We start from the raw sequence: 17,756 nt of genomic DNA on the forward strand, positions 1-17,756 counted from the left end.
AAATTATTTACATTGACTCATTTGTTAATGTCTGTCTGTTTATTTAAAGAAAAGCGAGCATTTTCTTGTACTGGTATAGCTTTAATTTTGAAATTTCAATGTTTACCTTTGCCATTTTCTAACTTTCTTTAGATCTTTTCTTATCGAAAATGCTATTTTTCGCAACTGCAAATTAGATTATTTATTGATTACATTTGTCACAGGTTACCAGTAAATTAAATACAAATGTAAACACCTTTTAGTTGGATCAATAATAACCCAATTCACAAGCAAGTACTTGTAGCCATTTTTTGATGTCGCAGTTGTCAACGCTGTGATTTCCTTTTCCTTTAGAATATGTCCTGGTGCATGTCCAATAGATTAGTTATATCACTTGGCGTAACTTGATACGTGTAATTAGAATGTCCACGGGAAATCGTAAGTGGTTAGGTCGGATAAATCAATCCTGTCGTCCTATGATTGATAAATGGTGTTATTCATGATTAAAAGTTCCTGAAAATAATTTGTTATCACATAGACTTGTCAAGATAAAGTTTTTTTCAGGATTATACTTGATGCTTGCACAGTTTTGATTCTATTTGTGTTTTTCTTGTATTTGAAAATAGTACAAGAATACATCATTAAGAAAAATGGCTTCAGGTAGTAGATAGGTTATGGATTAAAATGCTGCTGCAATTGTTAGAAAGTTACGTGTTAGGGACTGTGTCCAAAATGTGTAATTATTTTTAGAAACAATATCATACTTTTGTTTTTCATTGAAAATACACAATAAGACAATAGCTTATCGTAGATCTGAACTCTACAAATATAACACTAGAAGGTGTATTATATATCATTTTAAGAAAATAAATTATTGACATTTAAATAATGTGACACGTTAAAACATTTGGATATACCAACCTATATTAAGTGTATGTTAAAGAGTAACCTTATAAACCTTGTAAAGCTCTGTAACTAAGGAATTATTTCATGTGACAGTGGCATCTTATTCAAACAAACCAAAAATGATGTCAAAATCTCCATTGAAAATTAACAAAAGGTAAGAACAATTTTATTATCAATGTTTGAATCTTAATGTCTTGTTCAAAATAAGTTTATGACCTTAAAAAAGTTAATGTGTCAAAGTTTTCTGCTGTAAAGAAGAAATATCAAAGATTTAGTGTTAGCGAGACGAAATTTAAACAATAATTAGAAAGCAATAATTATTTATATTACATTTACCATTCTTTTGTTTCTTGAATTATGACAAGTGCCATAATTTCAGTTTAAACAAGGGAGTGCCAGTGTTATAATCTCAGTATAAACTAAAGAAAATGGTGCTATTACCTCGGTATGCTAAAATCTCAGTATAAACAAAGTAGATGAGTGAGTGCTAACATTTCATTGTAAGTGCTATAACCTCAGTATAAAGGGAGCCTATCAGAGTCTCAGTATGAACAAGGGAGACAAGAATCACAGTATAAACAAGGTTGACTGGGGCTATATTCTCAGTATGAGTCTCAGTATAAATAAGGGAGACCTGGTGAGTGTTGTAATCTCAGTATAAGCAGAGAAGTTAAAAGTCATAAAATGAACATGGGAGACCAGTGTTATAATCAGTAAAAACAAGGGAGACCAGTGTTGTTATCTCAGTATAATCAGGGAAGATCAGTGATGTAATCACAGTATAAACAAAGGAAACTGGGCTGTAATCTCAGTATGGAAAGGGAGACCAGAATCTCAGTATAAACAAGAGAGACCAGTGTTGTAATGTGATATAATCTTAGTATAAAAAAGGGAGACAATTTTTGTAATATCAGTCTAAACAAGGTAGACCAGTTATGTAATCACAGTATAAGCAAGAGAGATCTCAGTATAAACAGGAGAGCCATGTGCTGTAATCTCAGTTTAGATAAGGGAGACTATTTTTTAATATCAGTATAAATAAGGGAGGCAGATGCTGTAATCTCTATATAGACAATGGTGGTCAGTGTATAAATCTCAGCATAAACAAGGTAGACCAGTGCTATAATCTCTGTATACACCAGAGAGACAAATGCTGTAATCTCAGAATAAATAAGGGGAGAGTGCTGTACTCTCAGTATAAAGAGGGAGACTAGAGCTATAATCTCAGTATGTTCAATTGAAATCAGTGCTGTTATCTCAGTATAAACAAGGGAGACCAGAACTTTAACTCATTGTAAATAAGGGGTCAGTGCTGTACCAGTAATTTTGTTATCTCAGTATAAAGAGGGGAGATCAGTGCAATGATCTCAGTATAATCAAGGGAAATCAGTTCTATAATCTCTGTATGAACAAGGGAACGCAGTGCTGTAATCTCAGTATAAATAGGGGAGGTCAATGCTATAATCTCAGTATAAAGTGGGGAGATCAGTGCTGTAATCTCAGTATAAAGGGGGGAGGTCAGTGCTATAATCTCAGTATAAAGTGGGGAGATCAGTGATGTAATCTCAGTATAAAGGGGGGGAGGTCAGTGCTGTAATCTCAGTATAAAGAGGGGAGATCAGTGCTGTAATCTCAGTATAAAGAGGGGAGATCAGTGCTGTAATCTCAGTATAAATAGGGGAGGTCATTGCTGTAATCTCAGTATAAAGATGGGAGATCAGTGCTAGAATCTTGGTATAATAAATGGAAATCAGTGCTGTAATCTTAGTAAACATCAGGGAGATCAGTGTTAATCTTTTACATTTGTCAGCAAGTTTGCAGTTAGAAGCACCTTGATTTAACTTCTCAGCCTAAATGTCTTAGATCAAATTTTTCAGGGTTCACATTTTATTACATGTTTTTCAGTGAAATATTGAAATATAATAGTGAAATATATGTAGTATTTTCACAGTGAAAACTATCAAATATATTTTACAATGGTAAGAAATTATGAAATGGGTAGATTTAGTCAAAAGATGAAACAACAAGAGCTGTCGGAGGACAGCAGTGCTCGACTATTCAACAACCTTGTCAAATGAATGAATACAAAAGTCGAAAAAGGGGCATAATTTTGTAAAAATGCAAAACATGGCTATGGAACCTGCACGGTGCTTATCAGCTCATGACAGTGGACAAGTGTGTGAAGTTTCAATCCATTTCCGTTAGTGGGTACTGAGATACCAGCTTTCATATAGGAATTTAACTAAATAATGCTAAGTCAAAAAAAGGGGCATAATTTTGTAAAAATGCAAAGTAGAGTTTTTGGATCTGCACAGTGCATGTCAGATCATGACAGTGAACAAGTGTGTGAAGTTTCAATCCATTCCCTTTAGGGAGTAGCTCTACTGAGATACCAGCTTACATATAAAACCTTAACCAATCATTTCTAAGTCGAAAAAGGGGCATAATTTTGTTAAAAAGCAAAACAGAGTTATGGAACCTGTGCAGTGTAAGTAAGTTTATCACAGTGAATAAGTGTGTGAAGTTTCAATCCATTCCCACTAGTGGTTACTGAGATACCAGCTTACATACAAAAACTTAACCAAATCGGGACGCAGACACGTACACAGATGCCGACGCATGGGTGAGTCCAATAGCTCTACTATTCTTTGAATAGTCGAGCTAAAAATAATTTGTTTGTTTTGCTTGTAAGATTAAAATATCTTGCACTCATGAACACCATATCTTACATTTTTACTTGTGGCTATGCTGCTTGTGAAAATATTGCATCTGTTTTTCATTTGTGAAAGATATTTTAATCTTAAACTGTCCTCTATATTTTAAAATAAAAGAAGATAGTATTACACATTCAGTGGCTAAAGTCATAAGCCCCTTGCTCTCTTGCATCAGCCTTGATGTTGAATTCTATTAAATGATGATACCATCCAGCAGGCTTGTGGTATTTCTTGATTGTACCCAACTGGCGTCCTTACTTGAAATAAAACTCCCAAACCCCAGTAACTTCCTCAACCACTTAAGCTAATTCAAGTGATATGAACCTATTGATTTTGTATTTTTTCAGAATTGACTATAATGGACATGATTGGCCATGTGACAGCCCAGTGTCCAGAGCTTACGATGTTGCCAACACCAGCACTAAACTGATCATCCTCAACAACAAGTATGGAAAGGTATCTACGCAAGTTAAACCTGTTTTAATTTGCTTCAATATACAGCATATCAGTTATAAAGGGTTATTAAAGATATTGAACCAATAACAACAATAAGAAATTTTGGCTTGATTACATTTTTTTCCAGAGAATGCAGAAAAACTGTGAAAGAATGCAGAAGTACACAAAAATTGCAGATTATAAGCCATTAAGTGTTTGTTTAATACATACAAGTACCCAGTAGTCAGATATGATAAAAAACTGTTGTTTCATAGTCATTTAGGATATATTTTGTTATGTCTGAACTCGCTAAAAAGATCATACTGATGTCTACTTATTCTTGATTATCTGAAAAAAAAAATGTAAATCTACCAGTGTTAAAAATGAGTATGTTTACTCAACGTTTTAATGGCAAAAAGAATGTATAAGTAGGTGAGGCGTAGCCTGTGAAAAGCCTCCATTGCTTACTGTTCAACTAAAGTGTTGCACAGCTCACTCCATTGCTTACTGTTCAACTAAAGGGTTGCACAGCTCACTTAGGCATCAATAGAACATCGGCTCTCTCAAGAAATTCATACATCTACTTGACTTTACCATTGATCTGAAGTTCACCAAACCTAACTAGTGGTCAGTGGGAGGCATCAGTATATCCAGGTTTAATGATTTTCAGTGGATCTATGACCCTTTGTTTGTCAAGGTATATGATGTCTGTGCTACTTCTCCTATACCACTGCTTAGAATTCCCACCAAACTTCACAGGAGTGATCAGTGCCATGCCTAATTTTGTTTAAGTGTGACATGGTTCAGGAAGTTTCACTGGAGTAATGACCCTTAATAATAAATTGCAGCATTTTACATAAATGCATGGTAACTGGTGGGAGACATGTGATTTTGGTAAAAAGCAATCTCTAGTATTTTGCATGATTTCCAGACATTAGTCAGATTCCATGTTTTACTGTATTTCAGAATGGTACAAGACTGAGAGGTTACTATACAGGTCCCAAAAAGCCAGAAAGGTAATTATTTTTTAAAGGGTTTAAACTTCATGGCAACAATGCAAATTTTCTTCAACATTCTGAAGCTAAAAAGAAGTGCCTCCATGGCCAAGTCATTAAGTTCACAGACTTAAATTCACTTGCCCCTCACTTCTGCGGTACCAAGCCCTGTCGCATCATCATATGAGACCAAGCAGTCTTTATGACTTTTGGAAGATTGGTATGTCTACCAGAGTGCTCGAACATACCTAAAACAATGCCTTTCATTATAAATATTGGCTTAGAACTATTGCTTAATGAAATTTGGTTCTATGTAAATATGAAGTTATTTAAAAATCAGACAGTTCGCAGACTACATGTAGTGTGTATAATGGGTAGTCTCTGTTTTTCTAGTACTTATATGATCAATTTTAACTTTTTGTAGTAAAATTATTTGGGAAGCTATATTTTGCATTTCAGTTCATTGTATTGATATACATTTAACTGTGAAAATGTTAGGTGTGGAACTTTCCTTTTCAACAGCACAAAGAAACCTCTCAATAAAGGCTTTAAACGGCAGCATAACAAAATTTCAGTTCAGACACTTTTATAGCCCGAAATTAATCATTCATTATATTTACTTGTTGAACTGATTGCATGTTGACTTTTTATCAAAAATGTTTTAATAATGATTAAGTATATATCATTGACAGCATGCTATTCATTTGCTCTTTGTAAGTGCATACTCATGCATTTAATTCTTTAATCCACATACATTTGGTTTATTTGTGCACTAAGTACAAGGGATTTTAAGACTGAGTAATGAAAATCATTTGGACTGGTTTTGAAGAAGACTTTTAGTTATATAAAGCAGCAATTTGACATGAAATTGTTCATGTTGGTTTGAGCTGAACACAGTTCAATCATCAGAGTCTGTAAGTCTGACCCTGTGAAAAGTGGAAACCTCTGCCTACTTTAGTCCAGATATACCTTGTACGGTCTGCATTTAGAACCTTTGTCACAAGAAAACCACTCCATAAAAGCTTTTAACAGCATTATACAATTTTCAGTGCTGACAAGAATGTGTTATAAATTTATTTACTTGTTGAACTGAATGCATCAAAAATGTTTTGATGATTTTGAAGAGTATATATCATTGACATCATGTTGTTCCAAAGTGCCTTACATTTATCCATATTAATGAAAAGAGATTATTTGAGCCATGCCATGAGAAAACCAACATAGTGGCTTTGCGACCAGCATGGATCCAGACCAGCCTGCGCATCCGCACAGTCTGGTCAGGATCCATGCTGTTCGCTTACAGTTTCTCCAATTCCAATAGGCTTTAAAAGGGAACAGCATGGAGCCTGACCAGACTGCGCGGATGTGCAGGCTGGTCTAGATCCATGCTGGTCGCAAACCCACTATGTTGGTTTTCTCATGGCACGGCTCATTTATCTATCTACCACATGCCTCGCTTCATTTCTGGCTGGGAAGTCACCATATGACTTGAACTGTTATGCTGTGCCTTAACAGGACAGACTAGTGGAGGTCTAGTGGTTAAGGTGTCAACCTTGGGGTCATGTGTTCAAGCCCCACTGGGATGATGACTACGCCTCCTTATATGACACCAGTATTGACTTTTCCAGGAAGCGGACTCGAGAGTGGTTCAAATAAGCTTGAAGCTTTCATTACAATCAAGCTAAGATAAAGTAGTATAAACTAACCAGACAGACTATAATATTAAAGTATTTTCCTTAAAGATGGCTCCTACATTTGACCTGAAAGTGATCTTTTGATAAAATGTGAACATGCAATCAGAGGTGTTGCGCATTTCATTACCTCTCATGAACAGACTCAGATAAACCAAGTCTGCTATTATTTAGCATGGTTGCAGCCAGCTTCCGAAGGATCTTATAGATTTTTTATTATGTTTTCATTGACCTCATTAAAAGCAAGACCTGAAATCATTTTTCTTGTATTTTTCAATAAAATGAGGGTAATCTCTTTAGTTGATGTGACCTTATTAAAAGTAGATTGATAAAACAGTAATAATGGAACTTTATGACAAAGGAAGAAGATGGGCTTACACTTTTATGAAGTTTTTTATGACAAGTCAATGTTTGCTCTGATAATAAAGATGGATTTTTAAGTTCTGAACAAACAAAACAAGATGCTTGTAAATCAGAAAGTTTACCTTTGGCCTAACTTGAAAATTTATTGCCCAAGGAAAGTGGAATAAATATACATATTGAATTTCAATAAAATATTATTATGAGAAAAAACGTGAAAATGCTTTGACCCTTAAATAAGATTATGGTAATACGAACAAACAGTGTATTTCTATGCAATACAGTCACACAGATTCATTCATGCTCACGTTTTTTTGTTTTTAGCTCTACTATTTGAAGAATAGGCAGAGCTATTGCACTCACCTATTTTTCAGCATCAAAATCAGTGCCCGCGTCCCAATTTGGTTTAGCTTTAGTAAGTAAAGTGGTATCTCAGAAAACACTTGTGGAAATGGATTTAAAATTTACACAATTATCATTCTGACAATGAAGACGTTCCATATCCTCTGCTTTGCTTTTTCTCAAAGTTACATCCCGCTTTGATTTAGTAATGTTTTTGTTATGTTTTTCGCATGTATATTGTTTTCTGATTTAGGATCATGAGAGGGGAAGTTCTATAACTCTAACTTAAGTTTGTATAAAATTCTTGCCCTTTTTTACTTACTTATGTTATATATGGTATTCATTCAGGTAACTTTTCTTCAAAACAAGGCTTTCAAAATGTCAAGCACTACTGTCCTCTTGTTACATTTTACTGTATAAGTGGATATTACTGTGGGTCGAAAAGTTAGCGAATATGGAATTCCAGGCCTTTAGTATGTGGAAATATTAGCAAATTCCCGATTTCCAGGTTGCGTAAAAATAGGATGTCGTAAGAACCACTAATTTGTCTGGCGTAAAAACTACATGTCATTATCAGATGTTTGAAATCAGGATTTCAAGAGGAGCATTGGTCTTGTGGTTAAGGCGTTGGCCACTCAACCCTGGGGTCGTGAGGTCATGACCACAACTTCTCATATGACAGCAGTACTGGTTTTTTAGGAAGCGGATTTGAGAGTGGTTCAAATAAGCTTGAAGCTTTCATCATTATAAAGCTAAAATAAATTAGTATAAAGTTAGTATCAACAATTATATACATGTATTATATTACTTTAATTGTACAAATAAGTACAGATAGAGACAGAGTACAGAAATAAAAGATTTTGTTCAAATAGTCAATGCTTGATATGCACAACAATGTATAACAGCTTTCTCTGATTCTATTTTTCAGACATGTTGACCCAAACAGACACAGAGGTAAGTTAAATATCTTCTAATCCTGAAAAAATATTAAACTTGATAATTTCCAGTCAATTACTTCATTAATTTTAGTATTGCACTAATCTGTTGATAACCCTTACCCTGCTACATTTCTATAATGAACTTGTCCATCTTTCAATTTGGACAGTACCGTTAACTGTTAATAGGGCTGCTAACCAAAGAATACTGACTGAATGGTGGACAGTGCAGATCATGATCAGACTGCACGGATGTGCGGGCTGATCATGATCTACACTGGTCGCAAAGGCAGAATCAATGGTATCCAGTGTGATAAAGGTTAATAAAAAATGTAAGTTGTTTCAATATTATAAAATCTAATATCATGGTATAAAATCATGAATTAACACTGCATTCTATTTTACAACTTCAGTTTCATTATGGTTTAGGAGTGATACATAAGAGTTGTCTTACAGTAGGATGGTCTGTTGCAAAAAATGTTTTTGGTGCGGATTTCTTCTATAATTTCAAGGGAATTGTAGTTGAACTTTATACAAATGATCACCATAAAGTAAAATGTGATATATTTTTACCCATGCAAACATTTTTTCTTTGGAAGAAGGGATGAGGTTGGTCAGTTTTGCTAAAAATTTGCAGCAAGAACTATTTTTCAAAGGAATTCGGACATAACTTTCATACACATGGTCATAATGAAATAAAGATGTTTAGGATCTTTAATAGTATGGATTCAAGCATTGCAGAATTGAGTCCACTTGGACTTAGAAAAAATATGTACACTTGCAATGAGTATATTTGAGTTTATGTTGCAAACAACTTTAACATTTTTTGTACTTTTTTCAATTATTTTTCATTTTCAGCCGAATCACCAAGAAATCCAAGATTTCACACATCATGTTTGGATTCTAGTTCACCCAAGTTTGAGCCCACGATAAAGACAGAACTCGAATGGATTAATTCCAGTCACAGACCACCAAATGCTTTAATAGGTATTATTTGTTCATTTTACAGATCTATCGTTCATTCAAAATTAAAACTTACTTCCAATAAGACAGATTCATTTTAGGTGAATTGAAATTACAGTATATGTTCTGTGCATTAGATTATATTTGATAATGGTTTTTATCATATGTATATTGAAAGCATCAAAACTTGAACTAGAATGGAAGTGCAAATTCTTGACCATGCAAATATGGCTGTTTTCTTTGAAATCTTTAAATAAAAATTTTGCCAAATTTAACCAGTCTGTAGTACGATTAAACACCCATACTGTGTTCTGAGTACAAAAGTAGAATTCACATTATTACTAAATTGTAGTCTTTGCACTTAAAATGTTGCAGAAAATGGCACACTGTTCTTTCTGTTGTAGTAATATCACTTGCATTTGATTAACACAAAATCAAACAGCATCTTTAATATTTGCTGTAATTATTGACATACTTCTGAATTTTCAAGGAAATCTTTAAAACTAACAAAAAAGAATATCGGAGACTTTAAGTTAGTTAGTTTTATTTTATAGCTTTTTTCATTTTTGAACACTCTTTTCATTCATACTCAGTTATATTCAGTTGACAGAATTCCTGTAAACAGAATTTGAAGTAGTTGAAGATTATGACACATTTGTCTCTGATATATATAATTTGCTCGCTACGAAACACTAAGACTTTCTATCCAGAATTTATTTGTTAACCCAAAATGAGGTACTTGAAAACATATTTTTCATGAGGTCTTAATTTTTTTTCTTCAAGATTTCAAAGTTTTTGCAAAAGGATTTAAAATTACCAAGACAAAGTTTTTGCAAGGAATTTGTCAAGTTCATATTAATACATACAGTCATGGTATATTCACAGGCATTTTTAGATTCTCTTTCCACTTTTTGCGAATTCTGTATTTGTTGAATTAAGATAAAATAGGACAAAACAGAGCAAATTCGTGTAATGAAGAACATGCAGATTTAAAGTGTTTTATTGAAGTAAAAAAGAAATATATTGGTTATAAATGCAGGTGCTCTATTAAGTTTGAGTGACGATCATTGTTCGGAGTTGGATCTACCAGTTTCCATAGGGAAAGGAGATGAAAAGGCAGATACTGTGTCTATACTGTCGAGAAAGGCAGATACTTTGTCTATACTGTCGAGAAAGGCAGATACAGTGTCTATCAATTTGTCCAGCGTGTTTGATATGCCGCTGGAAGAACCTGTTACTGTTGTTAAACAAAAGAAACGTCCTTTACATCAAGGTTTTTTTCGTTTTGATTGATGATGACTAGTTTTTCAGCCATAGTGAAACTATTTGAGCTGCACCATGAGAAAACCAACATTGTGCAGTCTGGTCAGGATCCATGCTGTTCGCTTTCAAAGCCTATTACAATTAGAGAAACCGTTAGCAAACAGCATGGATCCTGACCAGACTGCGCGGATGCGTGCTGGTCGCAAATGCACTATGTTGGTTTTCTCATGGTGCAGCTCATTTCTACATTTTCATCTTTGGAGCAGGTTGTTTTGAACAGCTGTTTTATTGTGTGGGACTGATTGGGTTAACTAAATTTGTTTCTGGTTGGCAGATGTTTAAAAACTTGTAGAACAAGTTCAACATTGAGTAGTAAGTTTGATGCCTATGTGACGCAAACAGTTTTCTATGACAGAAGAAAATATGTCTGAAGTCTTTCTTTCTAGACATGTTTGGAAAACAGGTTATGTTAATTGGCAATTGTTACATTCTGGTGCTGGTAGCTGACAAACTGTTCAATTATTAATACACCAAACAAACAAAAACAAGAAATTTCAAATTCTGAACAATACAAACTCACAAATGGAGGCATTGTTTTACAAGTATGACATTCCGTAGCATCTTTGAAATGAAAAATGAGTGGAAAAGGGGACATTGATGAAAATGTAGTAACTTTTTCATTATGTAATTGACTAACATGATTTTGCTGGCTGCTGTGAAATGTACAGAGAAATTGGAGTGGTTGTATATACATGTAAAAGAAATTTTTTTGGGTAACTATATATGAGCCGTGCCATGAGAAAACCAACATAGTGGGTTTGCGACCAGCATGGATCCAGACCAGCCTGCGCATCCGCGCAGTCTGGTCAGGATCCATGCTGTTCGCTTTTAAAGTCTATTGGAATTGGAGAAACTGTTAGCGAACAGCATGGATCCTGACCAGACTGCGCGGATGCGCAGGCTGGTCTGGATCCATGCTGGTCGCAAACCCACTATGTTGGTTTTCTCATGGCATGGCTCATATAAGTATTAGTGCTTTCTTAAAGAACTAATGCTTTGATGTGAAAATGACTAAAATTGATATATTCAAATTATTTTTTTGATCAATAATTATGTTTTGTCACACAATAGGCATTTGTCTTTCAGAATAATGGTTAATAAGGCCGATGTTCGAAGTAAATGAATATTGTCATTATTTTGTAAACTTTTAAAAATGTAACAGGCATTACTAGGAGAAGTGCATTTCAGAATTTGTTTTGTATGACCTTTTACAGCAATTTCTTATCTGAAGTTATAAATTCACCACATACGGTAGAATGACACATAGTCTTTTCTTTTGTTTGTTAAAGTGACATTCTGTGATTTGTAACACCATTGCTATGGTTGACTCTTTAACTTGTTTCAAACCAAAGCTCAAACATTATTTATTTTCTGTCAAAGAATTCATTCTTCTATCATAACAATGTTCACTCTTACATTCTGTGGTTTGTTTCTTAAAAGGGTTTATACTTGTAGTGACATTCTCTCTATGATTTCTTTCATAACAAGGTTCATACCTACTTTCTGTATGATTAATATCATAACAGAATTTTTTCTTCCACTCTCTATGTTTTGTTTCATAACAAGGTTTATACTTAAATTCTCTGTGATGCATTTCATTACAAGTTTATTTGACACTATCTGTGATTTATTTCATAACAAAGTTCTTACTTATGATATATCTTTTCATCACAAGGTGCATTCCCTATAATTTGTTTCAAAACAAGGTTCATACTTACAATGTAACAATGACATTCTCTTTGTGATTTGATTCATAACAAGACTCATACTTGCATTATGTTCTATTCATTTCATAACAAGGTTCTTATATTTATTCTATGATTTGTTTCATACATATGCTTTTACATTTTGTATGATTTGTTTGAAAACAAGACCGAGAGTTATGTTATCCCAATGATTTGTTTGAAAACAAGACCCAGAGTTATGTTATCCCAATGATTTGTTTGAAAACAAGACCCAGAGTTATGTTATCCCAATGATTTGTTTCATAACAAGACCCAGAGTTATGTTATCCCAAAGATTTGTTTGAAAACAAGACCCAGAGTTATGTTATCCCAATGATTTGTTTGAAAACAAGACCCATTTGTTTCATAACAAGACCCAGAGTTATGTTATCCCAATGATTTGTTTGAAAACAAGACCCAGAGTTATGTTATCCCAATGATTTGTTTGAAAACAAGACCCAGAGTTGTGTTATCCCAATGATTTGTTTGATAACAAGACCCAGAGTTGTGTTATCCCAATGATTTGTTTGATAACAAGACCCAGAGTTGTGTTATCCCAATGATATGTTTGAAAACAAGACCCAGAGTTATGTTATCCCAATGATTTGTTTGAAAACAAGATCCAGAGTTATGTTATCCCAATTATTTGTTTCATAACAAGACCGAAAGTTATGTTATCCCAATGATTTGTTTGATAACAAGACCCATAGTTATGTTATCTCAATGATTTGTTCATAACAATACCCAGAGTTATGTTATCTCAATGATTTGTTTCATAACAAGACCCAGAGTTATGTTATCTCAATGATTTGTTCATATCAAGACACAGAGTTATGTTATCTCAATGATTTGTTTCATAACAAGACCCAGAGTTATATTATCTCAATGACTTATTTCAGAACAAGATTTATTCTTATAGTGACCTTCTCTGTTTCACAACAAGGCTCATTCTTACATTTTGTATGATGTTTCATAACAAGACCCAGAGTTATATTTTCTCAATGACTTGTTTCAGAACAAGATTTATTTTTACAGTGACTTTCTCTATATGACTTGTTTCACAACAAGGCTCATTCTTTCATTTTGTGTGATTTATTTCGTAACAAAATTCATGATAGCATTCTCTATGATTTGTTTCAAAACAAGGTCCATACATAAATTCTCCCTATGATTTTTTTCAGAAAAAGGTTTATACTTATTTATATTCACATAAGTTTCATAACAAATCTGTATAATTTGTTTCGTAAAATGTTCATAGTATATTCTGTTTCATAACAAGGTGCATACTTACATGAGAGTAAGTACATCTACATACATGCCAAACTTTGAATTATCTACAGTTTGTGTTAGAGAGAATCTCTTTGCTTTTACAATGACATATTATATTCTTTCCCTCTCTTTACCAACATTTCTGCATTCAGACTTTTATATAGACCTTTTTTTACTCTATTTTCTTATTGTTTCTACATAATTATGTATGAAGTATTCAAACAGCTTTCTCCAACTTTCTTGGAAAAGCCATAGGTTTATGATATGATTGCTTCATGTTTTTCTTATTGTTTCTACATATGTATGAAGTATTCAAACAGCTTTCTCCAACTTTCTTGGAAAAGCCATAGGTTTATGATATGATTGCTCTGTATTTTTCTTATTGTTTCTACATATGTATGAAGTATTCAAATAGCTAACTCCAACTTTCTTGAAAAGCCATAGGTTTATGATACGATTGCTTCGTGTTTTTCTTATTGTTTCTACATATGTATGAAGTATTCAAATAGCTAACTCCAACTTTCTTGGAAAAGCCATAGGTTTATGATATGATTGCTTCGTGTTTTTCTTATTGTTTCTACATATGTATGAAGTATTCAAATAGCTAACTACAACATTCTTGGAAAAGCCATAGGTTTATGATATAATTGCTTTGTGTTTTATTTAAGCATGTTTACAAGATGAAAATTTCTCACACTTTTTGCATGCCTGGAATTTCCAATTAGAGGATTTCTTTCTGTCAAACCTTCCGTCAAACCTTGCATAAGTTTAGTAAAGTGTTGAATACATTTTCTTGTGGGAATGCCTGAAAATAGGTTTTTATAGTATACCCTATTAGTCTTTTGTCAAAAAATGACCTAATTAAATTTTTTGTGGGGGAAGAATGGGAAGGAGAATGAATCATTAAAGTGATGAGAAGACTTCTTTATCTTTTTGAACCAAAATGTAAACTGTTGATCCATTTTCTAGGAAAAGGGATTTAACAAATATATTGAAAATTCTTCAGCCTTCTGACCTGAGACATTTTGGACAGTTGTCTACAGTGTCCATTTACAGGCTGTCTGCTTGGGCAGTACCTCTTGTTTTCTGTGTTCTTATTTTTAGCATGTTTGGAATGCTTTAAAACATAACTCGGCATGTCAGTTTAGAGAGTGATGCTTTCTTAATTTTGTATCTAACATGTAGCATGTTTTATAATATGAGCCGCGCCTTGGGAAAACCAACATAGTGGGTTTGCGACCAGCATGGATCCAGACCAGCCTGTGCATCCGCGCAGTCTGGTCAGGATCCATGCTGTTCGCTAACGGTTTCTCTAACTGCAATAGGCTTTGAAAGCGAACAGCATGGATTCTGACCAGACTGCGTGGATGCGCAGGCTGGTCTGCATCCATGCTGGTCGCAAAGCCACTATGTTGGTTTTCCCATGGCACGGCTCATATCATATTTTCATCTTTCACTTGATAATGATACATAGATTAATACTGTTCACACACTCAAATATTTAAGCCTCACTTAATTAAATCTTAATTAATTTACTAAACTTTAATATTTTTCACTGGTTAAAGATTCACAAATTATCTAAACATTCACTTTTCACACTAATTTCATCTTAATGATGTTGTTAATATAATTCACTTTACAACTTCCTTACTTACTTATTCATGACTAACTTCTGGTATAGTTGTTTAAGGAGGTAGAATACCACAAAATCATGAAGTTTCATATGTAACAATAAACAGGGTGTTTTTTTTTTTAAATATTTGGAGATGATTTAGCTATAATGTTGTTAATGTTACAATGAAACCATTATTATATTCACCATTAAATTTCCTAGTTTTAATGAAACTTATTCCGTTCTGCTTTTTGTGGAACTTGTCAACCTTCACTCCCTTTTGAGTTCTGCAGAAATTTTCAAAGGTATTCTACATCCTTAAACTTGACCTCAAAAAGGTCATTAATTTTGTTTCTCATATACAGTATTTTCTATTTCTTTATACAGCTAAACACTCTGTGAATCCACGGCGCCATGCAACATGCCTGTCACCGTCAAATTTACCAGCGTATGATGACCGACCCAGAAGTCGCATGTCATTGCCACCCAATAAATACTTCACAAATAGGTATGTTGTACTGTTGATTTATGCTCTTGTTTTTCAAACTGGCCCTTTTGAAGGGAGAGGGAGTATATTGCTTTTGCTGGTGAATGCTGGTTAATTTGAAAGACAGATCTGTGGAAAGGTTGACTATATGTTATAAAATAATTGAATAATGTGAGTAGTTAAGACAGTTCTGTTGGTCAAAGGTCAAGCTCATGTTGACATTGAAATTTATGCTTGTTGATCAAAGGTCAAGCTCATGCTGACATTGAAATTCATGCTTGTTGATCAAAGGTCAAGCTCATGCTGACATTGAAATTTATGCTTGTTGATCAAAGGTCAAGCTCATGCTGACATTGAAATTTATGCTTGTTGATCAAAGGTCAAGCTCATGCTGACATTGAAATTTATGCTTGTTGATCAAAGGTCAAGGTCATGCTGACATTGAAATGTATGCTGTTTTTTATTAAAAATTTGTTGATCAAAGGTCAAGGTCATGCTGACATTGAAATTTATGCTTGTTGATCAAAGGTCAAGGTCATGCTGACATTGAAATTTATGCTTGTTGATCAAAGGTCAAGCTCATGCTGACATTGAAATTTATGCTTGTTGATCAAAGGTCAAGCTCATGCTGACATTGAAATTTATGCTTGTTGATCAAAGGTCAAGGTCATGCTGACATTGAAATTTATGCTTGTTGATCAAAGGTCAAGCTCATGCTGACATTGAAATTTATGCTTGTTGATCAAAGGTCAAGGTCATGCTGACATTGAAATTTATGCTGTTTTTTATTAAAAATTTGTTGATCAAAGGTCAAGGTCATGCTGACATTGAAATTTATGCTTGTTGATCAAAGGTCAAGCTCATGCTGACATTGAAATTTATGCTTGTTGATCAAAGGTCAAGGTCATGCTGACATTGAAATTTATGCTTGTTGATCAAAGGTCAAGCTCATGCTGACATTGAAATTTATGCTTGTTGATCAAAGGTCAAGCTCATGCTGACATTGAAATTTATGCTGTTTTTTATTAAAAATTTGTTGATCAAAGGTCAAGCTCATGCTGACATTGAAATTTATGCTTGTTGATCAAAGGTCAAGCTCATGCTGACATTGAAATTTATGCTTTTGATAAAAGGTCAAGGTCATGCTGACATGAAATTTATGCTTGTTGATCAAAGGTCAAGGTCATGCTGACATTGAAATTTATGCTGTTTTTTATTTAAAATTTGTTGATCAAAGGTCAAGGTCATGCTGAAATTGAAATTTGAGCTGGTCCTTATTAAAAAAATTTGATCAAAGGTCAAGGTCATGCTGACATTGAAATGTAAGCAGGTTTTTAATCAAGAATTTGAGTAAGTTTGGACATACAGGCATCAAGCTTCTGGTGTCAGCAGATAATCTCTGTTGATGAAAGGGTCAGTGTAGGATCAAGGTCAGGATAACACTGTCTGACTACAAAACCAGGGTCATGAGTATGAGCCCCCACTTCTCCAACTAAAACTTACTTACATTGGGATAAGAGTCCTGTGCATGGGTGTTTTACACCTTGCATTTTAAAGAACCACGGAAGCTTCTGGAATTATTCTGTATCTTGCACTATCCATTCAGTGAAATTACTGACAGTCGTCTGGAGGAGGTGACCATAAAGTTTATCAGTGGCAACTATAATAAGCTTACACACACACATACTGTAAAAGCAAAAATTTTTGCGATGGTTTAATTTTCGCTATATTCGCGAGGCCCTACATCTTGTGAAAAATAATCCTTGCATAAATATTGACCATTGATATAATTCATAATAAAATACATACATAAATATAACATCTCTGGTGTTCTACTAAATCAATGCACATATATTATTTACAGTATGTTTTCGTCAGCAATTCGTTATCATTTAATGATTGCCTTAATATCGTTTAAAACAGTAGCGTCATAAACATCACTTTGTTTTTCCACTACAACACATTTTTTATCTTCAAGGCTGTGAACAGCCAAATAAAATAAATGTAAATTTCTCTAAATG

The 17,756-nt window shown here is 33.8% G+C and overlaps 1 protein-coding gene across 7 annotated transcripts in view; it reads left to right on the forward strand.

Annotated features, from left to right (window-relative positions):
- LOC123535083 (translation initiation factor IF-2-like) overlaps window positions 1-17,756 on the forward strand; it is a 54,293-nt gene that overhangs the window by 18,068 nt on the left and 18,469 nt on the right. For 4 of the 7 annotated variants that reach the window (XM_045317624.2, XM_045317621.2, XM_045317619.2 and 1 more), the window contains 6 exons: window positions 3,947-4,055; window positions 5,001-5,050; window positions 8,351-8,376; window positions 9,216-9,344; window positions 10,360-10,593; window positions 15,636-15,756. In XM_045317624.2, coding sequence (XP_045173559.2) covers window positions 3,947-4,055; window positions 5,001-5,050; window positions 8,351-8,376; window positions 9,216-9,344; window positions 10,360-10,593; window positions 15,636-15,756 — 669 coding nt within the window. Of the gene's footprint in view, window positions 1-781; window positions 1,040-3,946; window positions 4,056-5,000; window positions 5,051-8,350; window positions 8,377-9,215; window positions 9,345-10,359; window positions 10,594-13,646; window positions 13,665-15,635; window positions 15,757-17,756 lie in introns of those variants that run through there. The other 3 variants (XM_045317625.2, XM_053520060.1, XM_053520061.1) reach the window with 3 other exon arrangements.

The sequence above is a fragment of the Mercenaria mercenaria genome, chromosome 12, assembly GCF_021730395.1.
Source record: "Mercenaria mercenaria strain notata chromosome 12, MADL_Memer_1, whole genome shotgun sequence".
Lineage (NCBI taxonomy): Eukaryota > Metazoa > Mollusca > Bivalvia > Venerida > Veneridae > Mercenaria > Mercenaria mercenaria.